This window comes from Triticum urartu, chromosome 6 (genome assembly GCF_003073215.2).
Source record: "Triticum urartu cultivar G1812 chromosome 6, Tu2.1, whole genome shotgun sequence".
NCBI lineage: Eukaryota > Viridiplantae > Streptophyta > Magnoliopsida > Poales > Poaceae > Triticum > Triticum urartu.
Window position 1 is genome coordinate 146,002,514 of NC_053027.1, and position 9,763 is coordinate 146,012,276.

The following is a 9,763-nucleotide window of genomic DNA, read 5'->3' on the forward strand; positions in this document are numbered from 1 at the left end:
CGTGGGATGTGATTGCCTAGGCGGCATCATCACGTTGGTCCGCTTTGCAGGAGCTCTCCCTCACCTTCACATGTCGTTCCGTGGCCGCGACCGCGCGCACGGTCTTCTCCGGATCCGAAGGGTTGAAGAACCATTCTGTGGGCATCTCCAATGAATTCATTGCGGCAACTGCATGGTGAAACGAGCGAACGCGATGGCTATTGGGGCGGAGAAGAATGGGTTTAACGCAAAAACAATGCCGGATTGTGAAATTGCACTGGCTCCAGGTGGTGTTTTGAGTGTATCCGACTGAACGTCCACACCGCAAAGAGCTTCCTCTGATTTGTTTGCGGGCTAGGGGATTTCAAAACGTCCGGACTAATCTAGCCTAATTTGATTATTCGCGGTCCAAATGTGTTAGACATTTTGGTGATCCAACTTGGACATTCCCGTTGTCTCAAAAAAAAAAGTTGGACATTCCCTCAGCTCACTATTGTCCCGATCGTAATAATTTGCTCAGGGCGCATGTACATCACGCTCCTAGCGCCACAAACGCCGGAAAATCGACACCTGCCACCTATAACCGTGTAAGTTCAACAAGCGTTTTCACGTGACTAACGTAGATGTAGTACATCAGTTACAGCTGCGTAACAAGATGGCTAAAGACTTTGTTTGTCCAAAAAAAAAGATGGCTAAAGACTCCACCCCCGGATAGTACATGAGAGTAACTAGTTGCATAATACAGTACTCGGTGCATCGCGGACGAAAAAAATCAGCACATGAACTGCTACTATCTACCATCAATGGCAAAGTATCAGCTGAGCTTGTTCTCAACTTGCGCTGCGCACGCCTCAAAACTAATTTAGTCATCACAAGAATAAACATCCCCAGATAACAAGGTGCATCTAACTGTTGCCCACATACTACATCTTTCGGCAGCACAAAGCTCTGCTCAGGCAGCATGTTGAACCATTTCATGGGCATTTCCTCTGGATATAGGAAACGCCATGCTCCTCGTACCTGTTTGCGAGATGCATACAAGAAAATGTTGTTAGGTGTCAGTGACGGGCAGGGCAAACAGACCCTAGAATATCAACCCAAACTTACTCTGCTTTGGAGAACCACATTTGCTGGAACGACCCGAGAGATGCAAGAATGCTCCCTCCAATCCAAACACTGCACTCAAATTACAGATATATATTCAGCCTTGTCAATGAACGTCTATCTAAAAGATGAATCTCGAACAGACAGAATCAGTCTCCCTCAGACCCATTCACACCCTATGGCCCTGATAAGTTTTACTGGCATGATGATAAGCATGTTTTCAGCCAATTTCAGGGCCACGACAATATGTGTTAAAGCTACTCGGATTAATTAATACAGCAAAATACAGTTTTACTTTCTAGTGGCAACACAATGACATACGCGATCATTCAAACTGCTCTGCTTCTAACGGGATCCATTGAATATAGCCACTGCATACAATGACAAGCAAATATAGCGTCTAACCTGAAACGCCTCTCCATTGAACTTCCACTTGCCAAAACCTTTACGCGAGCATTTTGAGGGGACTCCTGCAATCATTGAGTTAAAAAATAAGAATAACCCTGCAGAGATTCAGGGAACATAATAAAGCAGCTTTAGACTTTAGTCACAACATTGTAATCACTGTTCACTAACCAGCAAAATCAAAGACTAAGGAACCATTATTAATAGTCATCAAGACTAAGTAACCATTGTAATCACTGTAGTCAGTAGTCACTAACAAAATAATCAACAAGATCCATTTTAATCTTCTATTTCCGACGAAGTTCGCAGAAATAAGGTGGAAAGCTTGTCTAAAGCATGAATTGAGTTCGTAAAAGCAAATAAGTTATTGAATTGATTAATAAAAGCAAAGCTTCAAAGAAAGAAAAAAATACATGCCTAACTATAATGGCACTACCTCTATAGCAAAATTGATGTCATTATATGAAGAAAAATAATGTAGAAAAACTTTTCATGACAAACCTGCTATCATTTCTATGTGAGAAGTCTAAATGCTTTTGTGTATGCTAGTGGTTGATGAATCCTCATATTCTAAAATGAAATATATGTGGAAACGGTGAAAATATAAAGCATAAGTGACTTATCCTATCTTGTTCAGTTCTTTTACCTCCAGTACTTCTTTTTCTAGGCGCTCTTTTATCTGCAGGATTGATGACAAGCCGCCAGAAAGCTATCCAGAATACAAGTTTGCAGATGTTAGAGTTGTATTAAGTATTAACAAAACATAACAGGAGAATTAAAGATTATGTTGTAATGTTATACGAGATTCATTCACTAAGCTTGTGCATGGGAACATTTAGAGAGTAGCAGAATGCAGCACTTGATAATGTCTTTACCAAGATGTTGCTGAGTAATTCCTTGCGAATGTCAACATCACACCTATTTACACTGTCAAGGACCTGATGAAAGGCAATGGTGGCGGCATTCATTAACATAAAGAATTGTCCAAGCTGCACAACTGTATAGTGACCCATAACTTAACTCACCATTCGTGGAAGTCCACGAATTGAAGTGGAATCTCCAAATCCATCGATGCCAGGAATAGTCTGTTGATCAAAAGTTAATTCGTGAGAGAGGAAGACAAGTCAGCTAGGTCCAAAAGATTTTTTTTGAATATTAATAGCATCTAATGAAGAAGAAAGCAATGAACTTGTTCGGCTCCTGGATAGTGTGATCTACCACTAGCACAAATCCTGACCAATTAACATACATGCACACGGGAAATTATACTTTTCTCGCTCACCTGAGAAAGATATGGGTTGAACAAAATGTCAGGAATCTTGAATCTATCTGCACCAACTTCAATAGTTCTGCTCAGATATAACATAAATAAGTTATAAGGTCTTAAACAGTACGAACAACATATTTACCAGAAAATTACAGCAACAGAAATAGAGAAAGTGGAGATCAGAACCCCAGCACCTTTTAGGTGCATTGTGCATCCAAAATCGAAATGACATGTCTACTTTTTTAATGGACATGAAATAAGTATACAATCAATGTAGTAGCTGAATCATGATATGGTCTACCAGGCTGCAAAATTAGTTAAATTACAACTCGAGGCTCCACTAAAATGCGGCACATGAGCAGATCCAAGTAAACTGTGGCTTTTCATCGGAATTTGAGTTGAAACTTTGTGGTTACCCGTTACCAAACTGCAATTTTTGAATGCTATGATATACTGGTTTTATGTCAATTTGTAAACAACGAAATTCGCCATGTCCATTTGTAGGGTGTACTGAAGTGAAGAGGCATGAACAATGGAGTAAGAGCGCACGATGCATCGGATACAATCCAGAAAAGTAGCTACTAACCCATATTCTTAATCTACTTGGTAATAAAATAGAACTATCTAGCTGTAAACAAGTATGTGTCTACATAATATTGATAACTTACTGCCCATCTGGAAGCTCATATGAAGTTGTAGGGACATTTGCATATGCCACTTCTGCATGAAAATAAAGCAGGGAAAGTAAATAGCAGAACCTAAAAGAGGAACACAAAGCAAGGTAATGCTTAAAGCACACAAACAGATGTGTCAAATCAGTCAAATGAATGAAAATAATGGTGACAGGCATACAATATGCATAAAAAGCAGCCAACTATATTATGGTTGTATTCATATATAAGATTCATGAATGGCAACTGAGTTGGCATATTCCTCCGATTGTGCAGGTCAGTATAGTGGATACAGTGTCATCCGAGCTGCATTAATATAGCAAAGCTAAACAATCACAGAAATAATGTATTTTTTAAATGTTATACCATCAAAGGGGGTATCTGGAACTCTGCAAACTGACTCTTTGATGTCGCTAGCGATGGCTCTCTGTGATACGGAGTAAGCATAACCATTAAAGGCATACAGACAAAATTCAACAAAGCAAAATAAGAATTACAGATTTGCAAATGAACATACCATGCAGTATAACCTGTAACTATCTGTCGTGTTTGGAAAATCAAGATCTACAACCTGAAAAAGACAAACATGGGTTCACAGAATAAACACTGCATAGTTTCCCTTATATCCGTCTAGTGTGATCCTTAAGGTTTTCATCTGTATAAGCATACCCCTGGAGATGGAGAATTTGTCCACTCTGTTTTATTAATTTGCAAATTCTTCCTCCGTTAGTTAAAAAAATGAAATCGGCTGATATCATGACAATATTAGGTAGTATAGATATTATTATGGGGGAAGTCGATCGTTGAAATGATAATAGATAGGGTAGAGGTAGAAACTATCAATTCTTTTTCGAAATCGGAATTATTAAAATAAGTCTATGAACTGATATCGATTCTACCCATTTTGACCCTCCTTTTGGGAATAACAATAAAGGTACTTGTAATTGCGTGGTTAGAAAGAGAAATAGCATAATGCTAATTAATTTCGAATGTAACCAATTAACCATGATTAATTAATTAACACAACAAATTCAGAACCTTAGGTAGACCACATAAATAGGAAGAAAGATACTAAATAAATTTTGAAGGGCCGGCTAGATATTAGTCAGAGAACCACCTAGTGCTCGTGTATCTACGAATATTGATATGAACAGGACGGTGTTACTTTATGATATTGGAAATGTCAAAATGGTATTCAGTGTCTATCTACAGACCTATGCCATGTGGTAAAACTTAATTGGGTGCCAGAAAAGAACTCAGCAAGGGGAAGGTAGAGAGACCACCTTGCAGGCTCTCTCACCTTTTTTGTTAGACTGGCCACAGTGGGAGTAACATCACTAGTAACATCACATTTTTCAAGATAATTTTGCTTATGTGGCACATATTTAATGATGAGAGAAGTGATGGTGGTAACTTAGCTAGTTACTGTAACATCACACATACCAAGACAATATGAGTCTATAGGCTAATAAATGAATCATGACATGACACCACACATATGTTACTACCCACTGTGGAGGTAGTAACATAGCCTAGTAAAATGTGATGTTACTAGTCTAAGTTACTCCCCATTGTGACTAGTCTTAGACATGGATCCCCTAGAGATCAGACACCAGCCCGTGACGTTTTTCCATGGTCAGATAAATATATTGTATACGTTGCCCGTCTTCTGTTTGCTGGTGTGTTGGTTTCAAATATACCAACGGCCCAGCTCACATCCAATGGTACAAGGCGTTTCAACAAAGGGGCACATCGAATGGTATAAAGAGTTATCTCTTGGTCCAAAGGAATCACAAGCAAACAAGAATATTTTTTTTGATATCAAACGTAATGTTAAAGAAATTACACCTTATAATCTCCAGGTCTCACTTCCTTCTTCTTAAATGAATACTTGGGCCTAATCTGAGAAGTGAACAAACAGGATATGAAAATACAGCAAGGGCTAGTATGCTATCTTAACAAAGAGAAATGCTTACAACAACGCCTTTGCTCTCCAAGCTTTTCATCATACAGTCAGTTAAAAATTCGCCACCAATTGGAGAAGTTGCCGCAGACTGCCACGTGAAAACAAGTTAGTGAACAAAACAATAGAAAAAAAGGCTTCAGAAGAGACAAGCCAAAAGTGGTGTCAGTGTTACGTATGCCAGGGTCCATATGATACAACTTGACATCTTATTTTATCAAATTTTAAAGAGAAGGTTGGATTAATCACACTTTCAAATGAAATGTACAACGCAAAAAGGGGCAGGTCACTATTAGATACAGGCAAGTAGTGTAGTGTACACCTCCCTTTGAAAATCAGTACATTAATATCATAACATACCTTTTGCAACACATAACCATCATGCACAGCAGAAACCACAGTAGACCCGCCACCACTGCACCAAAAATGATCACTCGGTCATAATACAGCAATTTCTCTCATGACAAAGACCCAAAGCATTGAAATGAAGATGAAATAAATCGTCCGTCGATGTTCAACACCAGCTTGTTAAAATCCAATGACACAGCTTATAAAATGCTTAAGAATTCGAGGTCATCTAAGCAAGAAACCGGGTTAAGGTGCTCACATCAAGCACAGAGAAAATGGAAATTTTAGCATTAACAGTTAAACCAACTTCGTCATGAGTATTTTCTTGTCGCGGATGAATTGCTCCACAATATCTGTATGCTATGTGCAGCATATATTGGTGAAGAACAATATACTTCAGATATAAAGTAGGAGACTGAGAACCAAGAAGGCACCACAACACAGTGCACTTGTTCAAAAACTAATCGTGCTAACGTGGCAAAAAGGGACCTTCATTTATCTACAAGGAAAATAGCAGGTTGCAGAGATAAAACACCATCAAGAAAATGCTGACCAGTCAACCACCAGAGATGTAGCACGTCCAGATGCAAAAGATGTGAGAACCTGACAACCCAATCAACAATTAAAAATAACAAACCAATTGCATCAAGGATTGCTTCTGAGAGAGACATACTGCATTTTTTGCTAGGAACAGCGCTGGCACTTTGTACTTCTCAAACATAAGTTCGGCTGCTCTATGGAACATGGAAAATAAGAGTCAGGCTTGAAGGCACTCATATGGGTTAGCGATATAAATATTTTAAACACAGAACATATACACATACTTCTCTCTTTGCTGTCCACTGTTTGTAGATGGTTCTGCTATCAGCATAGGATGCTCTTCAGGATTGATCAATAGCCGCCGTCTGAAATACAGAATAAGTGAGTGTGACAATACAATGGAACAAAGCAATAGCAACTCCAACAAATAACATAGCATCATAACGAGCAAAGGCCTGTACTTAATCAACCTTAGCTGTTACAGAAGTCTAAACATCCCAACAAATTAAATAAAACAAGCGGGTAAACAACGAATCATGTCTTGTATACTTACAAACTAACTAAAGATTTCACAATCAGTACACTCGATAGCAAATAAACACAGAATGCTAACTTGTTAAGCTTAAACTAGTAACTTAATTATAATCCAAATGGTGCCATTGCTGATTATCGATGAACCATGTTAAAGAGGAGAAATTGCTCAGAGCTGCATCAAGCAGGTAAACAAATTTTACCTAAAAGCATGGTTCCATATGTTGTCAACAACTTCCCAATCAATAACTGTTCCATCTTTCAGCGGTGAGATCACCTGTTTAGTGGGGAGGGGAAGAGAAGTTAATAAAATACATGAGCAACAAATCACCCTCAGAATGTGCAGTCACCAACCTCCATATGCTCCCTCCTGAATTCTAATTCTTGGCCTAGATAAAATTTGCGCTTTGTCTTGGCTTTGTCCACATCCATAGGCTTGGATCCATTCTTAGGATCTGATCCAGAGTCGGCCTCCTTTTCTGGCTTAGCTTCATCAGTATCTCCCGTTTGTTCAATTGAACCAACAACCTTGACATATCAAAACCAGATACTGAGTGCAATAAGTTGTACTGGCCAAAATGTCCCGATTGGGTAGCTCACATACCCTTGAACCAACAAAATAACATAATATCCAAGCACTGTTCAGGCAAAGGAGAAGAAAACGTGCTAAACCCAAACAAAAGTGGCCAAATTCAAACCATTTTCTTAGTGCTAACTTACACAGTACTTCTCATTTTCTCTGAATCTTATCACATGAGTAGTTTGCTTATTTCATCAGTAACAGAGTGGAAGTAGCAATTTACTGCCACTCTGCAAAATTAGCCCAATAACCCCACTAACTGCAGAGGGTAAATCTTCACACAACAAAAATAAAACATTAACTGTAGAGTCTACGGGAGACAGAAATATTCTCCAACTCAACAACTTGTATATAAACTGAACTTCACATTTCAAACACAACAGTGCCATTTCCCAAGTTCCCATGAGATCTGACAGTTAACCTCCAGAACTAATAGCTCAAGTTCACAATGCAGAAACTTTCAACACTTGAAATTCAGTTTTTGCATTTGACTCGCGGTGCATGTAAGAAAGGCTCACACTAGATAACACTGGAAAAGATGGGCCATTAGACAGGCCTGAATCATTAACTAACTTTCTTGTCAACAGATTAAAAAGATTGCACACGCTGCGCTGGAATCGACAGGTATGTGCATCTTATCGCAGTCCATAGATTCAATGCCTGAGTCCAACCTAGTACTAATGTAGCTATTATTTGCAGAGTAGGGCGCGCCTGTTACAAAGTTTATGGTTTGGCCAATATATCATGAACTGATACGCTAGCGCCCCCATGTTTGAACCAGAATCCGAAGCCGTTTGACTTAAAATAGCTCGAAAACTTGGAAATTTTGAAGCACTCCCAGGTCAACGAACGAACTAAAACAGCCGGGTCACAACGAGACACTCGGAAGAAACAGAAAATCTGACCCAGCAGAAGCAGAAGCTCACCGAGGGGAAGACGCATTTGGGGGTGTCGTCGCCAGCGTAGCCCGCCTTGCAGCTGTAGGAGCCCACGTCGATGACGATCGCCGAGACCTCGTCTGCGGGTGAGAGACCAAAGCGAAAGTAAGCGGTCAGGGCGGGAGATCTCCGGGGTTTAGGGTTTACCAGGGGCACGGGCGGGTCTTACCGCCGCCGTACATGCCGGAGATCCGGAGAGGGAGGGCTCGGCGAGCAGGAGCGGGGGCGCGCGGGGTCGAGGCGTCGGCGGTGACGCTGGGGCTGCTCGGCAACCCTCCCCTCCAAATTCTTAATTCTGCTCCTCACTTGTCAACTCCCACCTCCAACTACGCTGCCAGTTCGTCGTTTCGCTTAGGTCGAGCTTATGAACTGGATAGCCGTGCCGGACCTTGTCGTCGTTTTGTAAACTTTTTTTTTGACTTGTTTTCGTGCGGTGGTTGATAAGAGGGTCGAGTAACTTTAAAAAAAAAAAGATAAGAGGGTCGAGTAAGTAGGTGTTCAAATACAAATAGTCCAGTAAATAGCACAAATAGTGGTTATATGTGCGTGTGTACATTCATAGAGTGAGATTACATGTTTGTATGTGGGACAAACGAAAGTAGAAAGCATCTCAAACATAATAAAAATTACATCGAAATTCCGAGACCACTGTACAACCACTATCACCGCCAGAACGAGCCGTCGACATACCACTGTCATCGCTCCCTTACCAGAGCCGACTTACCTTGTTGATGACAACCGGGAAATCTTCGTGCACGTGTCCCTAAAAAGACGCATCGAAGCACCTGAGGCTAAATCTTGACATGATGAGAAATCCTAACATCACATCTCCAAGAAGAAGGTAGGAATCTATGCAAAGTTCTACTCGGACTCACCGGAACCATATACACCGGAGTCACCGAGTCAAATTGATATAGTCGTTGTTCTAAAGTCTAAACTTTCGGTCTCACCGAGTTGGCCCTCCGGTCTCACTGAAGAGCTCTTGCCAACCTTCATTGCCCATCAAAATTGACCGAAGTGTGGAAAGTACTTAGGTCAGCACAACTGAGAGCCATAGTGTAGTTTCATCTAAGGATGGCAATGTGTATGGTATGGTGCGGATAGAGCAATACTATACCCATACCTATGTAGTTAATGGGTACAAAATTCTACCCATACTCATACTCACAGGTACGGAACTTTACCCATACCCATACACATTGGGTATTCAACGGGTAGATCAAATAATACACAAGTTATTCACAATTTCACATTCATCGATGCCACATTTGACCAAACAAATATTTATCTCAACTCAATAACAAAATAGATGAGTACATAACAATTATTTCAATTCAAATTGATGATTGGTGACAACTTTAACATAGGTTCCCACGACACACTTCATGGGTAAGGTACACATGTCAGTATAAAATGGGTAGGGTATGGATATATCTA

General features: G+C 40.2%; 1 protein-coding gene across 3 annotated transcripts; it reads right to left on the reverse strand.

Annotated features, from left to right (window-relative positions):
• Positions 1-593: 593 nt before the first annotated feature.
• LOC125517402 (actin-related protein 4) lies at positions 594-8,713 on the reverse strand. Of its 3 annotated transcripts, none has more exons than XM_048682597.1 (20): positions 8,496-8,713; positions 8,315-8,406; positions 7,163-7,336; positions 7,012-7,085; positions 6,562-6,642; positions 6,411-6,471; positions 6,291-6,340; positions 5,750-5,804; positions 5,403-5,480; positions 5,275-5,328; positions 3,944-3,997; positions 3,793-3,853; positions 3,424-3,475; positions 2,771-2,837; positions 2,514-2,573; positions 2,348-2,426; positions 2,135-2,197; positions 1,489-1,553; positions 1,087-1,155; positions 594-999 (listed from the first exon to the last, which is right to left on the reverse strand). In XM_048682597.1, the coding sequence occupies exons 1-20, from the start codon at positions 8,506-8,508 to the stop codon at positions 613-615; spliced, it is 1,689 nt and encodes a 562-aa protein (XP_048538554.1). In that variant the 5' UTR covers positions 8,509-8,713; the 3' UTR covers positions 594-612. The 3 variants fall into 3 exon arrangements, with proteins under 3 accessions (XP_048538554.1, XP_048538551.1, XP_048538553.1); XM_048682594.1 differs by having other exon boundaries at positions 647-999; positions 2,364-2,426; positions 8,496-8,705; XM_048682596.1 differs by lacking the exon at positions 5,275-5,328 and having other exon boundaries at positions 647-999; positions 2,364-2,426; positions 8,496-8,706.
• Between the last annotated feature and the right edge of the window lie 1,050 nt (positions 8,714-9,763).

Bases quoted from the DNA above. Each gene is read 5' to 3' on its own strand.
- LOC125517402 (XM_048682597.1), bottom strand. The intron at 7,337-8,314 runs GTGAGCTTCTGC...TGATATGTCAAG, and splicing joins CCAAATGCGTCTTCCCCTCG to GTTGTTGGTTCAATTGAACA. The intron at 2,427-2,513 runs GTGAGTTAAGTT...GCCTTTCATCAG, and splicing joins TTCGTGGACTTCCACGAATG to GTCCTTGACAGTGTAAATAG.